General features: G+C 34.1%; 1 protein-coding gene across 1 annotated transcript in view; it reads right to left on the bottom strand.

The window, feature by feature from the left end:
- LOC125650583 (uncharacterized) overlaps nucleotides 1-22,467 on the bottom strand; it is a 66,223-nt gene extending 43,756 nt beyond the window's left edge. The window contains exons 1-4 of the mRNA XM_048878990.2: nucleotides 21,639-22,467; nucleotides 21,189-21,480; nucleotides 16,277-16,337; nucleotides 2,513-2,623 (exon numbers count right to left, since the gene is read on the bottom strand). Of these exons, the coding sequence (XP_048734947.2) occupies nucleotides 2,513-2,623; nucleotides 16,277-16,337; nucleotides 21,189-21,480; nucleotides 21,639-22,352 (1,178 nt within the window). The 5' untranslated portion in view covers nucleotides 22,353-22,467. The remainder of the gene's footprint in view (nucleotides 1-2,512; nucleotides 2,624-16,276; nucleotides 16,338-21,188; nucleotides 21,481-21,638) is intronic.
- Between the last annotated feature and the right edge of the window lie 378 nt (nucleotides 22,468-22,845).

Below are 22,845 nucleotides of genomic sequence, written 5' to 3'. Positions count from 1 at the left end.
GATATATACTCAATTAATTAAAAAAAACAATGTGTTCAGTCATAGATTCAAACTCGGGGCAACACGCTTGCTATGTGAACGTGTTATCCAAACTTGAATTTGCACTGTGTCAGGAAGCTTTCATGTAAATCTCAGCTTTTCTGGCATAGTGGTTCTTGAGAAGATTTTTAAAGATTTTCCCTATATATTTGTATTTAAAACTTTGATCCCCTATTGTTGCCCCATCCTACCCCCAGGGGCCATGGTTTCAACAAACTCGAAGCTGCACTTTGTCATGATGCTTTCATGTAAATATCAGTTTTTCTGGCTTACTGGTTCTTGAGAAGAAGATTTTGAAATGACCCCACCCTATTTTTGCATTTTTGTGATTATCTCCCCCTTTGAATGGCCCCTCATTTGAACAAACTTGAAAGCCCTTCACCCAAGGATGTTTCTGGCCAAGTTTAGGTATAATTGGCCCAGTGGTTCTGGAGAAGAAGTTGAAAATGTAAAACGTTTACAGACAGACGGACAGGCGATCAGAAAAGCTCACTTGAGCTTTCAGCTCAGGCGAGCTAAAACAAAAAGACATGGTCCTTCATTTAAAGAAACTTGAATTTTCATAACCTAAGAATCCTTTTTGTCAAGCTTAGTTGAAACTGGATAATTCAAAAACATAAAAAGTTCACAATGTGCTTGCCTACCAGGGGTCGAAATTAACTTTTTTCTACCACAGGCTAATTTTAGCTTGTAGGTAAAAAATCCACAGGCAAAAATGAAAACCTAAAGGCTAAAATGAAAATAATGAAGCAGTGCTCTTTTTTCGTATGTTTTTTTTTAATCAATGATTTTCCCCCATCATTACGTACTGAGCCTAATGGGTCAACTGGCATCCTTTGGACAAGACACCAAGTTACGCAAGTCATATATATGGTGCAATGTTTAGGTCTCTTGATTATAGCACCTCTAATCCACAACCTGTTTACCGCAGGTCTAGATTCAGTCTTTCAATTTCATGCCACATCAGGGTTGTCACTAATGATTTTTCAAAGCGAATCCCGGACTGATGGTTTTATAAGCAGCACGATCACGAACCCCATGAACTTTTTTGATAATCGTCTACACAGTGAGCAGTGCACTCGTGTCATCACTACAATCCGACCTCAATATGACAATAGATTAATTTAAATAGGACATTCTCATGATTCTGATAAAAATAATTACCAGAAGACTTGGTAAAACATAGACTCCATTTTTTTTTTTTTTTTTTTTTTTAGATAAATGAATAACAAAAACCTCATACTTGGAATTTAATTTAATCACCCTATAGGTGAATAGGACTCGTGGCACATCCAATGTGTACACCATAATGCGATGTCCTACCTCTAAAGCATTTGTTTGACTCCGAGTTTCTTAAAAAATCATAAAAGAAAAATCCGGATAGAAACGGTTGTTGAAATCGGTCGTTCATGTAAGCGTTTGTATGATTTAGAGTGCAAGTTTAAGAAAAGTGAATAGTGCATCACCTTATAAAACGGATACAATACGATCATAGTTTGTAAATCACCACTTGCCAAGATTTTCGAGTGTCCATTATTTTTACTTGCTATTTTTCAAATGTACTCACATTTTGCGAGTATTTCTCGCTAATTTCGAGCCCTGCCTACAAACCTGTTATATAGGTACCAGCTAGATGAACTTTCATATGAAAAGCTGACTTTGGCTCAGGTGAAATAATAACAAGAGGCACATAGGCCACATCGTTCACCTGAGTCACCTAAGCCCCTAGCTATCTAACGATTTTCCCTATACATTTGCAAGTGAAACTTTGATCCCTATTGTGGCCCCAACCTACCCCTGGGTTAAATCTGCACTATGTCAAGAACCTTTCATGTAAATATTAATTTCTTTTGTCCAATGGTTCTTGAGAAGAACATCTTTTTAAAAATTTCATTATATATTTGTATGTAAAACTATGATTCCCTATGATGGCCCCATCATACCCCCAGGGCCTATGATTTTAGCAAACTTGAATCTGCACTATGTCAGGAAACTTTCATGTAAATTTGTACTTTCCTTAGCCAAGTGGTTCTTGAGAATTTTTAAAAAAGATTTTCCTTATATATTTGCATATAAAACTTTGATCCCCTATTGTGGCCCTATCCTACCCCCCGGGAGCCATGATTTTAACAAACTTGAATCTGCACTATGTCAGGAAGCTTTCATGTAAATTTCAGCTCTTCTAGCTCAGTGGTTCTTTAGAAGAATTTTTTTTAATGATCTCATCCTATTTTTGGATTTTTGTGCTTATCTCCCCTTTGAATGGGGTTCATTTGAACAAAATTGAAAACCCTTCACCCAAGGATGCTTTTTGCTGAGTTTGGTTGAAATTGGTCCATTGGTTCTGGAAAAGAAGTCGAAACAGATGGACAGACAGACAGATGACGGACAAATGGCGATCCGAAAAGCTCAATTGAGCTTACAGCTCAGGTGAGCTAAAAACCTAACCTTATTGTCTGCAGCCATACTGTACCTTAATGTTATGTTTTTACCGCTAAGTGGTAACTGTAAAAACTTTCGATGTGCATGAAACTGTTGCAGCAATATATCTTTTGAGTTACTGCTTCGGCATTTCTTTTTAGGTCTGCAATAGAAAATCAGGTAGATGTGAAAGAAACAAGAGGCCCATGAACCTTAATAGCCACCTGAGTATGCACATCTTGTGGTCTTTAGAAATCATTGAGTTACCCGTGTGCTTTCTATACTTCTCTTGATTTATACTTTGTATTAGATGATAGATATATTGGTAAAATCATCCTACAGAATTGATAATTTAGAATTCCTTTATATGTGAGCAAGTTTTATCACATCACAGCAAACTGATTTTCTATTTGAGTTCTAAAAGGAACTGTAAAAATTCATTTGCCCTGGGTAAATGAATTTTTACAGCTTTCAAAGGGGGCTCATTATTAATAATATAGGTTATAATACAATCAGTTTGCCTGCTTGATGTCCAGGAGTAAAGATTTACTAAAATATATTGCATTTTCAACATATGATTAACTATAAGCCCCACCCTGGGACCTAGACCCAGGATCATAAATTTCACCCTGCTCATTTTAATTACTGGTATACAGTTTATTAGCTTAATGTCCAGCAGTATAAAGGAAGATTTTCTTTTGCATTTTCAATAACGTATATGACCAGTCTAGCACCACCCTGGTACCTGAACTGCAGGGTCATGAATTTTATAATTTTGGTAGATCCATTATTATCATGTAAACGCTTTACCTTCTTGATGTCCAGAAGTAAAAACAAAAAATTCTATGATATATGGCATTTAATCATAAGAAAAAACAAGATGTGTTTGTGAAACACAAATGCCCCCGATAATGGCCAATTCCGAAGATGGCCAAGGTCACAAGGGCAAATATCTTGGTATCAGTAGAAAGATCTTGTCAAAAGAAATGTTCATGTACAATATTAAAGCTCTAATATTTACCATTTAGAAGTTAGGACCAATGTAAAAAATTAATTAAAAGTAGGTCAAATGTCAAGGTCAAAAGGTAACGGAAAGGTCTTGTAACAAGGAATACTCATGTGAAATATCAAAGCTCTATCACTTGCTGTTCAAAAGTTATTAGCAAGGTTAAAGTTTTCAAAAAGTAGGTCAAACTCCAAGGTCAAGGTCCCAGGGTCAAAAATGTTGGTACTCACAGAAAGGTCTTGTCACAAGGAATACTCATGTGAAATATCAAAGTTATATCACTTATTGTTCAAAAGTTATTAGCAAGGTTAAAGTTTTCAAAAAGTAGGTCAAACTCCAAAGTCAAGGTCACGGGGTTAAAAATGTTGGTACCCACGGAAAGGTCTTATCACAAGGAATACTCATGTGAAATATCAAAGCTCTATCACTTACTGTTCAAAAGTTATTAGCAAGGTTAAAGTTTCAGACAGAATGACAGAATTACAGACAGGACAAAAACAATATGCCCCCGATCTTCGATCTCGGGGGCATAATTACTGTTAGCTCCACACTTGGGCCTGAACCCTGGGGTCATGAATTTCGCACTTTTGCTATATAGGACTATTTGTAAGCATGCCAACAGATTGACCGTTTGATGTAAAGTTTTTCTAATACATGCATAAAATGAATTTTCATTAAAAGACCCAACTTAGCCCTCCCTTGGGACCTGAACCCTAAACCCAGGGGTCATGACTTTCACAGTTTGAGTAGAGGCTTGAGTATTCATTATAATCATGCAAACAATTCGACTGATTAATGTTCAGGAGTAAAGAAGATAATTTTACAAGATTAATATGAACAACTTAGCCCTATCCTAGAGCCTGAACCCTGGACCTGTGGGACAGGACTTTCACCATTTTGGTAGAAGGCTCATTGCTTATCATAATCATGCAAACAGTTTGACTGCTTGATATTCAGGAGTAAAGAAGATTTTGGAAGATTGCATAAATTTTAATGGTTTCTGTCCCACTTTGCATGCCATAGAGAGGCAGACACCATGAAATTCACAAATGTTGTTCCCCTTTACCCATACATGATATCTATACCAAAATTGGTTAGAATTGGTTGAGCCGTTCAAGAGCAGAAGCTGAAAATATTCAACAGTTTACGACCAACATACAATGACGGATGAAAAGAGATGTAACTCAGATGATCTCAAAATACATATACAGTGAAACTTCTCTAAACCGGCCAGTTGTCGGACTGAAAAAATGGCCGGTTTAGAGGGGAGGCCGGTATACCGAGAAATTGGCATTTAGAGACATTTCAGCTCCATTTTTATTAGATATTTCATTGACACACCACAAACCATATAATATGGTGTTCAAGGACTATTATTTCACTATTGGAAATAAAACAAAATAATTTACTAACATGTTTATTTTCAATTTATAGCACTAAAACTAATTAAACATGAATAAACATTTTTACATTGACATGCATAAATAACGGAAAACATTCCGTTTAAATACAACTGCATTTGATATATGTATAGAAATTTGTAGATTAGCAGCATTTATGTACTTTCCCGAATTGTGGGAGTTGAAAAAACAAATCCCAATATCCTGACCGGGATTGCAAAAATACCCTGAAATCCCGATTTTCTAAAAACACCTCCCATTTTACGACAACAAACCCCGATTTCCAACCGGAATTTGAAATCCCGCGTCATTTCTTTGTGGCTGGCCAATCAGAAATCGGGACAATAGTCAGCCATTGCTGTTTACCTGTGTTGCGTGGTATTGGGGTGGTGTAATTTACCTGGTCTACCTGTGTCGGGGTGTTTATTGGACAGTGCATGGGAAGCATGTTTTGATGGTAATTATTAATCGGGAAAACGGATTTCAAATTGACATATCCTTTACATGAACGTGAATGACAACGATGATAGTGTCACCACCAAACAATCGGACATTCCCGATTTTCGCCTCTCGTTGTCAGCATCCAAAATATGCAATAGGTACGTCAATATATATTTTTTTCAATTATATAATATAAGCCATCCGAATCTATAGCGATGTATTATAAAATTATAGGGAGCGTAGTATACAATAGACTTTGTGATGCGTAATTTGTACAAGTCTAATGAATTTGATATTAGCAAGTAGCCTTAATTTACAAGTAAAAACATATCTTTTGATGACTTTTTCTTCTGGTAATTATTTCAGATGTTATGGGTACAAAGGTTTTGTTCGCAAGTTTCGTGGCAAGGCAGAACACCCCTTTTCTGGTTGCAATGCAGATTGTTCCATCAGACTCTGCAAGCCCATGTTTACAGACAGCAAGATCGCCTTTGTATTCGTACCTAAATGCATGTGCTTTAAGTTAAATTTTGATATATAGTCCAGTCATGTTATGGTGTGAAAGGATGCAACTTTAAGTATTATTTGATAATATGTATGTAACTTGTTGTTGGAGAGGATATGTTAGTTTATGTTTAACTTTTTGCTGAATAGTTAATAAAATAATCATGTATATTTTTCAAAGTGTTTTTTTTTTTTTAGCTTTGTTAAAGTTAATGGTCAAACACACTTGATATTGGTTTAATGTATGATATATGAACAATGATTACATTAATATTTTATTTAAAAAGACAAATATTTCTTTTCATGGCAAAATGTCGCGAATTTAGAGCTTAGAAAAAAGGTCGTCGTGCGCAAAATCCCCCAAGGATATTTTTAAAAGTTGGCATGTATGTTTATGTAGAATTTCAGCTTATGTTTTAATGAACAAAACAAACACATAGCCATTTGATTGCTGCAATTAATACACAAAGTAGGTACAGAGTAGGTACTGCTCACTTTGATATGGGGATCTATGATCAATTATCGGTGGAGATCAAACTAGACCACTAGTACCTACAGGTAATTATTACCAGAAATAGTCTTGATGCAATCATCTAATTTTAACTAAAAATTTATAACAGGATACATAAAGAAAACACAGAGGCCTATTATTGGAATTCCTCATACCTATAAACACTCTGTTTACGTCCATTGCTTATATCGTTAACAAATTTGTTTTGACGTTTTTGAAAAGTACAGTAGTAAATATATAATTTTAGTTTTGATGTTTCTTAGGAATTTTAAGTCTATGGAAACCCCCCAAAAATCATTTATCTATTGAAAATTATCATTAACAGTCATGGGTTTGTTTATTAACTACCGCTTATATCCATGGTGCAACAATATGGCGTATTGATTGTATTCATTCAATATGTGCATATCTGTTTATAACATTTTGTACAGAAAGGAGAAGGTACACTAAGGGTCAATTTTGGCCTATTTTCAGAAGTTGGTAATCTTATGCCCTAATACTATAGGGTGTGTACTTTCTATATATAGTAATTATATCCATGTTTACGTATATTTTTTGTGATATGAAGTAGCAAAGTTGGCATGTTTTGCGAGTGCAAGATTTGACGTTGCATCTTTAACCTGTGTCTGAAGACGTTTTCTCAATTCTTATTCAGAAAAAATAGTTCAGTATACCTTGTTAGTTAAAATCCTTTGGATAATTTTTAAGAATTGTTGATACACACATACAAAAATTCTTTTCAATAACATTATAGAAATATCATAATCAAAAACTATCTAAAAATAATGTGTATTTATATCAATCCTGGCCATAGCCATCGAAATCCTTGTTTGAAAAGTTAGACTATAATGTGAAGTAATTATGTGTATTCTACTGTATAATAAAAAAAAAAAAAAAAAAAAAAAAAACTTTTAATGGTATGAGCTCTGAAAATCTACGAGTTTTTTTTCTTTCTCAAGCTCATGATTCCTATTCCATGCGTCCCGAATTAAATCATAATCTTTGTTTACCAAAACATCGAACAATTTTGTTTCAAAAACGCTCTTCAATACTCGGGCGTAGATGTATCTAATGAGGCACCATTAGATATATATATTATTACTACAATAACTTGATCCGAAGAGTTGGATCACGTCGAGTTGACAGGCGCGGATCATCTGATCACACGAGACGCGAAGCGTCGAGTTTGATCTGATGATCCGCGCCTGTCAACGAGACGTGATCCAACTCTTCGGATCAAGTTACTGTGGTAATGATAAATTTATTATATACCCCCTTCTGCATTTTAAATCCACATTTCTAAGATAATAAATGTAATCCAAACTATCAAAAACACAGACATACTATGAAATTATGTTTTGTGTACGCAGTTTCGTTTGTGACGCGTTCAATATTTTCCACAAATAACGTTGCGTTGATGCATTGTGACGTCATTGTGACGGCATCAGTTTCAGAGGATACTGATACGGAATCAGAAAACCACAGTGTGGTGATCCGGAAAACCGGATCACACGCTGTCAAATCCACAGTATCAATGAGCGATACATTGATGGGTATATAATAAATAGAATTATCACCGTCTCTTACTCAGTCTGATTAAAATCAAACCTCTCACTTCGCTCGATATATGGACAGTTGCTCCCATGCAGCGACTGCCCGTATATTGAGCGAAGTGAGAGGTTTGATTTTAATCAGACTGTCTCTTACTGTTTTTAGAATATGGAAACATTTATAATTAGCTGTCGTTATTTTTAAATACATGTTCTGTATACATGTGTATGTATTTGAAAATATATTATAGAGCTACCTTCTCTTCATAAAGCATTATAATAATTATTATTATTTAGGGATCAACATTATACAATTATTGCTGTTTTTTGAGGTCAATACGATGATTTAGACACCTGAGGAGTACAATATTCACCGAGCCCGAAGGGCGAGGTGAATATTGTACTTCGAAGGTGGCTAAATCATCGTATTGACCTCAAAAACAGCAATAATTGTTTTATTATATGATTAAATGATTAAAAAACCCTTCAAGATTGTTCTTTGCTTTAATTGTAAGCTTCAACGACCTATTTTTGGTCCTATGTGAAAAAAATAATTGCTTATGTTCACCTGGAAGGTCACGTGCAGTAAACATAATGTAGTATGATTTCTACATTGTTGGATCTCAGCCAATGAGAGAGCTAGGAATTATTCAATCATATAATAATAACGGTTGTCCGATTGCCGAGTTCGGACAAGTGAAACTCAATACATACTTGCCCGATGGGGCAAGTGATATTTTTAGTAGAAAATGTGATTATTTTAATAATTGTGTTAAGCTTGATGAATATGAAATATTAGAAAGTAAAACTCAACTTCATATAGAGTTGTTTTCTTTACCGAATCGTCAGATTATAGCAAAGGCCTATTCTAGTAGATCGTACTGTATTACCAATTGACAGAGAGAGATAATTAAGATCATTAGAATTGCTGGTTGACAGGCTTATTAGAGTCTAAAATATTTCGGACAACTAAGTTTTTCATTCGGACAAGTAAAACTTTGAGTTCACTTGCCCGAAAGTGAAAGATGAAAAGTTAATGTCTATCCCTGTTATTACTAATATATTTTATCATTGTTAAAATTTCCATCAATGCAATGTAAATAGATAAGGTGCTTATTAGTTTTTATGGTCTCTGTAGTCAAAAATATAAATATAAATCATTTTAAATATTAGAACATTTAAAAAAGTGTCTTTAAATACAGTGTATATATAGGCCTATATATATAGCTTTTTGAATAAGAAATTTTAAAAAGAATGGAAACGATATTCATCTCTAAAACACAACAGAGTACGTTCTGGTAAATCCGACAAAACTCATTTCCGTTTTAATCATTTGTTCCTACAATGAAAAGTAAGTAATAAGGAAATTTTGACGGAATATTTTGAAGGAGAAGATTTTCGAACCTAAAATATAGTTTTGTTATGGTTGATAACGCTGAAATTCGTCATGCTCAGCGAAATAAAAGGTAGTCTTAAAGTCGGGGAATTCCGGACAAGCATCGCGCAAATCCGAACACTAGTGGTATGACATGTAAAAATATTTCTCCCTTACCTTAAAAGCTTTAGGATGGTTAAAACCCTTTTTTCTCTTAATCATTTTGAATTATTATTTCTAATTTCCTATTTGATGGGTTAACCGGACCTGTCATCCTCTTGTATAACATCAGTTTGAAATTGGACTAAACTTTACTAAGTTGTTGTCATTATAGTTGCTTTTCCTGAAATTGATTTATTCCTTTATCCTTTCTATGGGTTAGGTTTTCTTTTCAATTGACTTTTCTATTAATCAAAAGCTAAGACGAAATTGATTTCTGTCCGTGTTTTGACAGTTTCTATTCTAATGATATATGCTGAATTAATACCTATGTGGATGAATAGTGTGTGCAATGAATATAGTGTGCACACTTTTTTTTGGAAAATGCATTTCAGCTGACTTTTTAGCACTCTTAGCCGAAAATGTAGATAGTGCCTAAAGCACAGTGCATTGTGAACTAAAAACAACTTGGCAGTGATTCAAATCACAATCTAGCCAGATTTGTGACGTCATTTTTACAATTTTAAAGTGAGTTAGTAACCATCTTGCGACTGTTGAAAATAGTTTCTATTAGTTTTGGTACAATATAACACCCCTTGTTAGTAAAACTTAAAGGTCAAGTGTAATAAAAATAGATTTGAAAATAAAGTTTATAATTCATTAAAACCCGTTTTGAAAAGTTTATTGATGTGTTTATTATTTTTTTTAAATCTAGGTAAATGCGCAAAATACCTATTCCAAAATGGTTGTTTATAGAAACAAATGAAGGAATTATCGCCCTTTCTTATGACGTCATCTGAGACAATTGTAGATGTTTACACCTGTATATCATCGTTTTAATTTCTGTGAGAAATTGCCAGTTTTAGCAACACCGTGGATAGTGATGGTGAAATACCGTAGATACACTTGAGTTTAGGGATTCAACCTTTTATATTTGTACCTGCACCCGTTTCGAAACCATCCGATAGTCTATGTTCGACAAATATCTCATAGGAATCTCAGTTAGAAATTATTTACCGAGCCAGTCCATTGAAAAGTGGGAATGATATTGGAAAAAATGTTCTATCAAAAGATAACCTTTGTATTTTACACAATCTAGGCTAATCAAAATCAGACTTCATAGATACTCGCCATGTACTCTATTGTAGCGATTGTGAGCATATTTAACTAGATTGACTCTCACGTTTGCTTTTTTGTTAATGGAATTCACTGGTATGAGATTGATCAGATTCAGATTATAATGAGTTTAGCTAGATATATATTTAATTGAAAAAAAACAACAAAAGACAAAAGAAAAAAAAACTTATTGTGCACAACCTTATTTGTACCCCCCCCCCCCCCTTTTTAAAAAAGAAAAACATCTACATGTAGATACAATATCATAAAATGTAAATTAGGCCAATTAGTACATGTAATTTCTTCACAACACACGTCAAATGCGAAATTGAAATATTACGACACAAAGTTAACGAATTGTAGCATTTTGAGGTGTGAAATTTTGCCTTAATGATTCATGATATATTAATTAATGTACAGTCTGTAGCACTTAAAACCACATTAGGAAAAGGAAAAACTTGTACTTGTTTTCATAATGAACTTGAAGAAAAAGCTTTGGAAATTGGACTGACCTAATAAATAAGGTTTTATCAAAATGGGTTTTTTAAATTGAATTCATTTCCATTTTTACTATATTTTATTTTTTCAAAATATATATAGTGAAGAAATGAAATGATGAGTCCCTTATAAATATAGTATGAGTACGACAATATTCGAAAGATATTTCATTTAATAAAAGAAATAAAATCAATTTGAACTAGGTAATGGGTGACATTAATTTTTATGTGCAATCGCAAACCCATTGAATACAATGTCGCATTAAAGCATTCAGTGGTGGATGTGGGGCGGATTGCATGCCCCCTTAATTTGGGTTGAACTTTTTATATAATTAAAATACATCCCTCCACTTGTTTTGTAGGATGTCCAGTTAATCATCACTTTGCATTTTGTTTATAGTCAAACAGGATGATGCGTCGGGGTTGATGGAAACCTGATCCTCGTTAATTAAAGTGTCACTCACTGATCCTCGTGGCTTGTCACAAATCTCAGTGTCTCTTTTCAGTTTCAGTGTCCAAATTCTTCGAAATTTAGGGTCTTTTGGGAAAAGAAACATACTTAATCCCTGTCCCGATTTGACATTGCAGTTCAAAGCAGCGCATTGTACCATAAATACAGGACTTTTCTATGTAAACACTATAAAACCCTATCAATGCAATCGAAAGTTGTCTCAGATGACGTCATAAGCTACGAGCGATAACTCACGTCACGACACATTTATCAATCGCTCAGGTAAAAGTTTGATAGCGCCGTGTACTTCACGTCAAGTGATTTTTATCAAAATTGCCATGGAAATTAATCCATAAGTGTACGACAGACATTTTTCTGTGTAAAAGTCAAGTTTTAGGAAAATCACCGTACTTGACCTTTAATAAGATGAGATAAAATTGATTTGAATACAAAATAATGATTGCATTTATACATGTAAATATAAATCATAGGGAAAAGCAATCATTAATTTTATACGTATTTGTTAAATCTTATTAAGAAAGTATCAATTTTATTAGGCCTATGTAGAATATTAGTAGTATGCTATATTACAATTTTGATTATTTGAAGATGTCTATAAGTATGAAAGATAGGGATTGTTTTTCTTGATTTTATTACAATACAATATTTGTATGCATTTTCCCAGCATATATCCCCTTCCATAACGTAAAGGCCACGTGTTGTGTTTAAACATTTGCTCTGTAGATCGTAATATTTTGCATGAATGTTTTATGCTGAAATTTTATCTATCCTTAGTGATACAGTCATCAATGATCTTATAATTCTATGACTCTCAACCCCCCACCCCCCTTCTAGATTAGATCTATAATCGAACAGGGGAAATTTGAGTCATCAATATATAAACGAAGTATGGTACAAAAATTTATTACAGATGTCATAACTAACAGCACCCCCCCCCCTTCCGCCGTCACTCGGTACGACGACGCGACTGTAATGGAGGGGTGGCTATACATCAGTTTCCTGCAACACCATGGACAAACGTCATTTGGATACAACCATTCCTATGTATACGGAAGATACAGTCGTGCTTTTCACGCAGAGTACAACCAACTCATAGTATATCAATCATAGTATATGGATGGAGACGTGAATTTAGAAGTTGAAAGAAAGCTTGAACTTCCGTCTTAAACTTACAATCCAAATTGTAATATTCAATTAAAATGTAGAAACTCGAAATTTTGAATCATTATTGTACACCTAGCATATGGGGTAGTAAAATTTATTTGACTTGCCAATTTTGATGTTCTCGCTTGCCCTATGGACTAATAAAAAGGTTAATCACAAGGACTGTTTACCTACCGTGACGTCATCACATAAGTGATATAAGTAAAAAACACGCAAATAAACTGTTAACTGTGAAGTTAAGGTGTATGATATATATGTACTCTGTATACATGTGCCTTCTCTATCGTGAATTTTATTTCATAAAGAGAAGTTATACATATACATTCACTATTACTACACATTTCAACAGCTTAATAATAGAAATTCAGAGATATATGGATATATTTAATAATTGATATTCTTAATCCTCGATCGAGAGAGGGTGTCCGCATCTTATTGTTTTAAACATATGCAATTCAACAACTTATATAGAATTATGATGTATTGTTATTATATATTCAACCTAAACTACTGTTTAAGCATGTAAACTTAATCACGAAGTAGTTTATAATGAAAAACGTTCAATGTGTATTGAATGTCTTTATTTAATCGATGTGACAGAGAAAATTCGGTTGCAGCTGAAACTCTCAACGTGCTTTCCTTTCCGCCCAGAGAGTCTTGCAATGCGTTTTCTAAGTTCGTCTCTAAGCGCAGTGAGGTCCTACAAACCGTAATCCGCCATCATTACTAAATATTCAACAACTTTCTAATCTAAACGCGTCCTTCCGACGCTCTCTTAAACTTGGTTAGAAACGCCTTGGACGTTAACGGATCGTGCGCCACCTGTAATCAAGGGCGAGTAATTTGGAGTTTTATTTGCCATTGTAGATGCATGTGCAGAATGAATAATCATTTTGTCTAAACATGCATGCACGTGCATTGGGTTTTTGGTACACTAACTTCGGAATCAGTCAAACTTTTTTGTTTTTCCATGAAATTGTTTGAAATTTATATTGTAGACCCTGTATATTTTGACACTCCAAACTGATTGCCATGATCAAAATCATGTATGCTCATTTTTTGGATAAAAGTAAAACGTCTGCATGTAGTAAAATCCATTCCCTGGTTCAATGTCACCTTTGTTTTGTTATGATTACAGATCTTCTGATTTGCATATTAGTAGGACTGTAGTATAGACTTCAAAGCAAGTTCTTAATTAAAAATTTGAGATGCAATACAGAAGTTTGAAAAGCATGGAATTCATTTTTATGGCAAAATGATTAAATTTAGTGGTAACATGCGGAAGAATTATGTCCAAACTGAAACAGGGTTGTCTTTAACACTAGAATCGGCCTCCTAGACATGAAAAATTCATTTGGGATGCAAGGATATCTAATATGGTGAGTCCCATGAATGTGTATGGACTCGAATAACTTTCAAATGAAAATCCATTCCCTCCCCAGTGATTTTTTTTAGACCCATTTTGGGTCTGAATTTCGGCCCTTTCCCCTCCTAAAAATTGCCAATTTTTTCCTAATTTCGCTTGCATTTCCCCCAATAATAGAATTATAAAAGGAAAACGTATTTGAAAAAAATAAACATTCGATGTGAATTATATACATTTAAGAGTTATCATTGGTAATGAGAATGGTAGAATATATGAAAATTCTAGAAGGTTAAAAGAAAATTAGATGTGTAAAATAAAGATAATGTAATGTTTGATATGATTTTAAAACTTATTTACGATAAAATTGATTTTTCCCAATTTGACTGTAATGTCGACAATTTTTCCCAATTCGAAAGCCACAGGACCCTTGTAGAAAAATCACTGCCCCCCCCCCCCCCCCCCCCCCCCAACATGCCGTTATTTATATATATCAAATTTAATACAACGAACAGATGGAAAAATCCAGATGACATGTTACGGTCTGGTGAACCGAGATAATACCAGAGTTCACCGAGCACAAGTTGTTTGTTTAGTGTCAGTCAAGTACGTAAGTACATATGGATAAATGTATATTGTATATTCACTGCTCCAGTTTACATGTAGAAATGATAAAATTGAAGCCTTTTGTGCTCTCATCAGCAGATTTATTTTAGAAATCGTAGTCTTTGTCTAAGTTTATGGAATCTTCGTCTTAGCCATTTTTATGAGAATCAAAAGTAGCATGGTTTGTTGTGCTTTATGGCAAACAATAAATATCTATTCCATCACAATAATTATCTCTTATTCCACATGTCCTATCTACATTTATCAATTTGTTGTCATATTGACGTCTGGTTGTTATGATGACAGGAGTGTATTGCTGTTGAGCCACGTGGACAATTATCAAAAGCTGTTGTTAATCTGAGACAAAATAGCGAATTACTACATTTGATTATTCAACAATTATGCATTGGGTAGGTAATTACTTACTAACACATCAATGTTTGTAATTTGTTTGAGAATAAAGCAAACAAAGGAAAGCATCAGCTTGTATTCATTCTGAATAAGGGTGTGGGAAAATTACTTATTTTACTTTTCTTGAAGATCTGATTAAATAAGGACTCATGAAATTTTCATGGGACTTGCCAAATTTCAATGGAATTTAAGCTGTTCATAAATCACGAGTCTAGGACTCGCCTTGAAAAATTCCTAGTGACAACCCTGGCCAAAAGCAGAAGGGTAAGCAGGTCGGTACTTCGGTCTTCAAATGATACCGAGCAAAGCTCGAATGTGCCAAAGGCCCATCTGCGAAGCAAGGTTCTAAAGGTAACACGTATGTAAATGAAAAATTGAGAAAATCAGCAAAGGAATAGAGATAATCTCTATATACGTTCACTGAAAATTTTGTGATCCATATGGGCCTCGCCATATTGTTTTGTTCCTTAGTTGCTTCTATGGTTATTATTGACGTGCAATTTGTAATTCAAACACTTAGTTTGTTATAAATGAATGGGATAATGATTACTGTTACAGTTTTTAGCCGGTCATCAAATAGGAAAAGAGTAATACGACTAAATAGATGAACGAGTTCACGAGTTTCTTTAAATAAAAACATACGATAAATTTACGCTTACATTTTTACTACTTTGAATTTGTTGGTTAGTTTTGTTTAGTATTAACTGTCTTTTAAATTGCAAACGGGATGTATTGTTGTTTATAATTGTTGAATTTGAAAGAGAGAAAAAAGTCCAGGCTAAATGTGACGTCACAATGCACGATTTACGTCTTCTGCCGTTATATTCCACGCGTTAAATGAATAGGCAGATCCTTTGTCTATCCTCATATGTTCCCCTTTCATATTTAGATGTTACTGGGCATTTAGCGCAAGGGGAATTTCATAAATAAAATACATTTTTAATGAATTATGATTTATTGTTCTTAACGGAATTATGATTATCACTTGAGACACGCCAATGACCATTTCATGCTTCGCTCAGTCCAACGGTCACACCGTATACATATTACAACAGCCCAAGTGAATTGGTAATTTGTTTTGCTTCGAGGAAGAAAATATAAATTGCTTTGCATACAGAATAATAAAATTTCTTTAAGTTCTTGGTAAATGAATATTAATGGTTAATGTGACCAAAGTGAACATTTATTGTGTTAACAACATCTACAAATATCTTATTAATCAAGTTTCACTGTAAACTCACTGTGAGACATGGGTATGGATGTCCACTGGGAAAATGTTGAAGCTGCACAATGGAGTGTTTTCTGTAAAGAAAAATGGTTGTTATTATAAAGTCACTCAGTAAAATCTGATTAACGTACAGACCAATTATATAATAGTCAGATTGTTCTCTAGATACAGTAGAATCTGATTAACGTACAGACCAACACATTATATAATAGTCAGATTGTTCTCTCGATACAGTAAAATCTGATTAACGTAGACCAATACATTATATAATAGTCAGATTGTTCTCTAGATACAGTAGAATCTGATTAACATAGACCAATACATTATATAATAGTCAGATTGTTCTCTCGATACAGTAGAATCTCATTAACATAGACCAATACATTATATAATAGTCAGATTGTTCTCTCGATACAGTAGAATCTGGTTAACGTAGACCAATACATTATATAATAGTCAGATTGTTCTCTAGATAAGTAGAATCTGATTAACATAGACCAATACATTATATAATAGTCAGATTGTTCTCTAGATAAGTAGAATCTGATTAACATAGACCAATACATTATATAATAGTCAGATTGTTCTCTCGATACAGTAAAATCTGATTAACATAGACCAATACATTATATAATAGTCAGATTGTTCTCTAGATACAGTAGAATCTGATTAACGTACAGACCAACACATTATATAATAGTCAGATTGTTCTCTCGATACAGTAAAATCTGATTAACATAGACCAATACATTATATGATAGTCAGATTGTTCTCTCGATACAGTAGAATCTCATTAACATAGACCAATACATTATATAATAGTCAGATTGTTCTCTCGATACAGTAGAATCTCATTAACATAGACCAATACATTATATAATAGTCAGATTGTTCTCTCGATACAGTAGAATCTCATTAACATAGACCAATACATTATATAATAGTCAGATTGTTCTCTCGATACAGTAGAATCTGATTAACATTGACCAATACATTATATAATAGTCAGATTGTTCTCTCGATACAGTAGAATCTCATTAACATAGACCAATACATTATATAATAGTCAGATTGTTCTCTCGATACAGTAGAATCTGATTAACGTAGACCAATACATTATATAATAGTCAGATTGTTCTCTAGATAAGTAGAATCTGATTAACATAGACCAATACATTATATAATAGTCAGATTGTTCTCTAGATAAGTAGAATCTCATTAACATAGATCAATACATTATATAATAGTCAGATTGTTCTCTAGATAAGTAGAATCTGATTAACGTAGACCAATACATTATATAATAGTCAGATTGTTCTCTAGATAAGTAGAATCTCATTAACATAGACCAATACATTATATAATAGTCAGATTGTTCTCTCGATACAGTAGAATCTGATTAACGTAGACCAATACATTATATAATAGTCAGATTGTTCTCTAGATAAGTAGAATCTCATTAACATAGACCAATACATTATATAATAGTCAGATTGTTTTCTAGATACAGTAGAATCTGATTAACGTACAGACCAATACATTATATAATAGTCAGATTGTTCTCACTCTTCACTGCCACCATGGATGTTGTGTTTATGGTTATTTGTGTGTTTATATACTTAATGTGTGACAATGTGTGTGTTTAATAGGGAAAGAGTTAGAGTGTGTAAAAAATGTAATTAGATTTTAGAGAACCTTGAAGTATGTTTTTCATCATCTGACAGTTGAAATCAGATCCAAAAAAACTATCATCGATAAAATTTTGGGGAACAATTAATTTGTACAAAGTACAAACACATGTTGATTTAATTTACTGTATGGAAGTGCAGCAACAATACACCAACCTTAAGATACTGCTGCTTCTATAAAAACATTCTAATATATAATTTTGCATTTGAAAAATTTGTGTTTATTAATAACGTGAGTGACAACTAAACCATATGGTACTGAAATAAGTTATTATTTAATATTTTTCATGGATATTGCATTGATATTTTGGTGGAACAACACACAGTTGGTACATTCTGTACCAAAACACTGTGTGCATTTAATTTTGCAAACCATTGGACTCTGGCGCATTCATCTCACACCATCGCACTCTGGCATGTCACACCATCGCACTTTTGCATACGAGTGTGGACCATTGCACTTTGGCATGTGTTGTCACACCAAACTTTGGCTAGGGCTGCAACAGGTACCCGAAATAACCGAAAACTGTGGTTTTGTTGTTCGGGTCGGGTTCGGTTCCATTTTTCTGTATTTTGGTTCCGGTTTGGTTTTTAAAATAGAATCATTAGAAATCCATTTAAACGAAATGTCGTCAAAATCCTCAAAGGTGGCTGTATTTTGATCAATTGTTAAATGATGGCATTGTTGACAATAGGGGTGTGTATTGCTCAAGATTTTCCGATACGATACAATATTTTCTGATGCGATATCCGATATATTGGATATACAATGTAGTTTAGCATTTTCTGAAGTAAAATATCAAAATAAAAAAAAATGAAGTGGTTTTTAATATCTTTTATTTCATAACAAAACAAACAATGACAAGTCTGAGGAAACTCCAATGTCACAATGTAAAAGTGGGGATTAAAGTCTGAGAAATCTCCGATGTGTCACAATGTAAAAGCGGGTATTAAAGTCTGAGGAATCACTGATGTCACAATGTAAAAGCGGGTATTAAAGTCTGAGGAATCACTGATGTCACAATGTAAAAGCGGGTATTAAAGTCTGAGGAATCACTGATGTCACAATGCAAAAGCGGGTATTAAAGTCTGAGGAATCACTGATGTCACAATGTAAAAGCGGGTACTAAAGTCTGAGGAATCGTTTTCCTGCTAGAAGCCATTTTTAAATTATGAACTTCGATCCTGACTATTAAAAGGGCTATTTTTAAACCCGACATTATATTGTATCGTATCGTCGAAACACTGTATCGTATATCGCTGGACAGGTGTATACCGGTACATTTCGATATATTGATTCACCCCTAGTTGACAAAACTGTAAATAATGACAGAATATGTAAGATATGTCAGATGCATTGAAAATACGCCACAGGATCAACATCATCAATTACAAAACATTGAAAGCATGGATGGAATCGAGTAGAGTGACAATGCTGTTTCTAGTACCATGGATGTCGAGTCTAAATCTCGGTCCACATCCCCAAGTAATTATTGTGACAAAATAAAATAAACGTTTTTGATTTTAACTGTATACTGTAAGTTGGTTTATATCCACGTTGTTAAAATTTCACGATTTGTTACAAGGGTACCAATCGCGATGGTTTTATTTTCACGCTATAGGATTATCTACTTTTTAAATTTCGCGCGCTCAGTCTCAGTAATATGTCTACTTTGTCACTGAAATGACCCTCAGTCTGCGACTAGTAGTATCAACTGCTGAGTAAAATTCACAAGAAACTTACGTTTTGTTTGGTCATTTAATGAGTTCATTTTCAAGGTAGCCTTTGGAAAGTTAACATGACTATTTTAAACTGGGTGAAAAACGGAAAGCTTGCGATAAAACCCCCAAATTCTGAATCAACACGTACAAAATACAATGCCATGAAAACACATTTAAATCATCTATTTTGAACAATTTAATAAATGAATTAAGATTAATTATCTTCTCAATTATCCTTAGGTGCTAAGTAGGCGCCAATTAAAGGTGTCGACGACAAGCGTCAAATAACTGGTAATAGCGGCAACGATGCCTGGTGTATTGCTCCCTACCCAACTTTTGTATCGGGGCCTCACCGATAAATGTCACCCCTCATACAACTTTCCTAAAGACTGGGACATATTTCACAGTGAACACCATTGGACCAATGTAGAAATAATACATACACTGTAGATATATTGAGAAGATCACCGTCCCCTATGTTGAGCGCGTGCGAGACGAGTTGGATTTGCTTTTAAGGCAAATCTTTTGATGTTTATATAGCTCACGAAGACAAAGTCTTACTTAATATGATGGAGGAAAAGGGAATTCAAGTGGTGTTCGTCCCCGCTGCGTGTACGAACAACCTGCAGCCTCTTGATATTCAGATTAACAGACGATTTAAAACGCGTTTAAATCCGAATTCCAGACATGTTATGCAAATGAAATAAAAACTTCTCTAGAAAAAGGTGTCGACATTGAGGATGTTGAAATCGACTTGCAGTTGTCGAAATAAAACCAACCCATGCTAAATGGCTTGTGAGAGCCATTGATATACTGGGTCAAGACAAGGAAGTAATAACAAGGCCTTTTGATAAGGCCGGTATATAATTCAATGCGACCTGCAGTGTAAAAGCAGTTAAGAGTATACAAGTACATGTATACTAAAATGTCATATTGTGTGTATGCATTCATATGTTAAATGATGTAACTATTCAATACTTTCCCCCAGCTGATCATAGTATCCCATTCACAAAAATGAAAGTTATCTCTCCTTATTTTTAATTATAGCCAAATTCAAATATTTTTACTTCATTATTCACTATGGGTTTTATTTCGCGAAGAAAAGATAAATCGTGAACATAGTGAAATTAAAACCATCGTGATTATTTCCCAATCTACAGGATTAGATTTTTAAAAGAGTTGTATAGACTCGAACCGAAATACCCGAAGTAAAAATCTTAGAACCGACCCGACCCAAAAAATTTGGAACCGTGACAGCGGCTGCCCTAACTTTGGTGCATGAGTGTGGACCATCACACTTTGGCACATCACACCATCGGGGTTTGGTACAGATCCTGGCACTCTGGCATCCCATCACACTTTAGAGTCTTAACACACAACAAGCACGTCGTTAGACTCATTACAAACAGTACTTTCTAGATATCTAGACATTACAAAACTAACCTTGCTTTCTATGGAACTGATCAAATGTGATGCTAAATTAAACATACATGTATGAAGTACCACAAAGCTTACTGTTTGACAAAAGATTGCATTGGATCTGGAGAGAATCATTGGTCAATGTTCCCGACTTTGTCTGTTGCAAATGATATGCTATCACAGATGTATAGGAAACCAGTCCCATGAGACTTGTTGAATCTTTACTAGTGCAAGATGCAGAGGCATTTTTAGCAAAAGATGGGAGAGATGAGATGTTAACAGCACAATTTCTGTTTGTCTGAACCAAAGTTTCAACTGGTATCAGGCTTCCATGAAGTTTGTCAATAGCAGATTCCACAAACTTCACACTATCCGGAATCACTTCAACCTGTAAAACAAAAATCAAAATATCACATAATCTAAGTACAAGCAATGGTACTTTCACTGTGAAATAACAAATTACAAAAACACTTAAAAAATGTTTATAAAGGCCTACTTTTATCAAAATGATTTTACTATGAGTAGGACCTAATCCAGTATACTTACACAAGAAATATCAGTGTCAATCCAGTACAGTGAAAGTCTGACATTGCGTAAAAAAGTTCTGATCAAGTCTGGAGGCATGAAAGAATCCAAAAAGATCTCATGATCAAGAACAACTTTCCCTGAAAACTGTCTTAATTCACATGGATTCTTTGGGCTATTTGCAAATAAAAATACAATATTTTTTGTTTTGCAGTTATGATCATTTTTGACACTCTTTCTCCTGCTTTTAACAGGTGAAAAGATGCCAGGGTCTTCCCAACGGTATTCCAGAACAATTTCATTTAAAACCTTATTAAGTACTTTGGCAGGGTATTGTTTTCCAGACACATTCCCTTTGGAGTCAGAATCCATGTGATAATCCGGTAGTGCTGTCTTGATATTTTTTTCAACTTCAATTTCAAATTCTTCAAAATATCGGTTTTTAAAATCTTTAAAATCATTAACTTGCCTCATTAATTTGTATTGCGATGAATTGTAAATTTTGAAACTCCACTGCAAATGTGGAGTTTTACTGCTTCTCTTAAAAGCACTCTTATTACATGAAACTTCATCGTTCAAAGCTGTCAAGATTCGAAATGCAGACAGAGTGACTCTATTCGCTAAAACCTTTGCTTCATTTTTCACCCCACGTCTGCCTTGCCTTCCGTCAACCAGAAAAAGTATCTTGTATTTCTCTGAAGAGTCTGTCATCTTTGAAATAGTTTTAGTATCCATACTATCAAATCATTCTATTTCCATGTGATGCTTAACGAAAATCCATGATCGTGTAACCAATGTGAATAAATAGAAAAATCCTTGAATTTGCCGCCATGTTGCTTTACTTCCTGTTATAATCTCGAGAGAATCGTACGAGAGAATTTCGATTGCAAAGATCTAATCTCCGTCCGTCTACCAAGTGAAATGCATTTACTAACTTTAGGAGGAATGCTAAACCAGAGAAATTTGATATACAGAAAACAACCACTTTTCCAAATCATTTTCTGACAGCACAAATACCTGCAGTTTCTGGTCTCGGTGGTGTTTCCCCTTGAAACAGCCATACATATATTATGACTGTAGTCTAACACCACCACTCCATGTTTTCGTTCCACTCTTACAGAGGATTATATAAGGACGCTAAAAATGATGTTAAAGTTTCTTTAGTCATATTTTTGCAATTGTTGGTAAAAGTCATAAATAGAATTTATGTCCAGATGCTTTGAAATAA

This window comes from Ostrea edulis, chromosome 5, assembly GCF_947568905.1.
Source record: "Ostrea edulis chromosome 5, xbOstEdul1.1, whole genome shotgun sequence".
In the NCBI taxonomy this organism is placed as follows: domain Eukaryota; kingdom Metazoa; phylum Mollusca; class Bivalvia; order Ostreida; family Ostreidae; genus Ostrea; species Ostrea edulis.
Note: the sequence above shows the minus strand (reverse complement) of the source record. Positions and strands in the feature narration are given on the sequence as shown.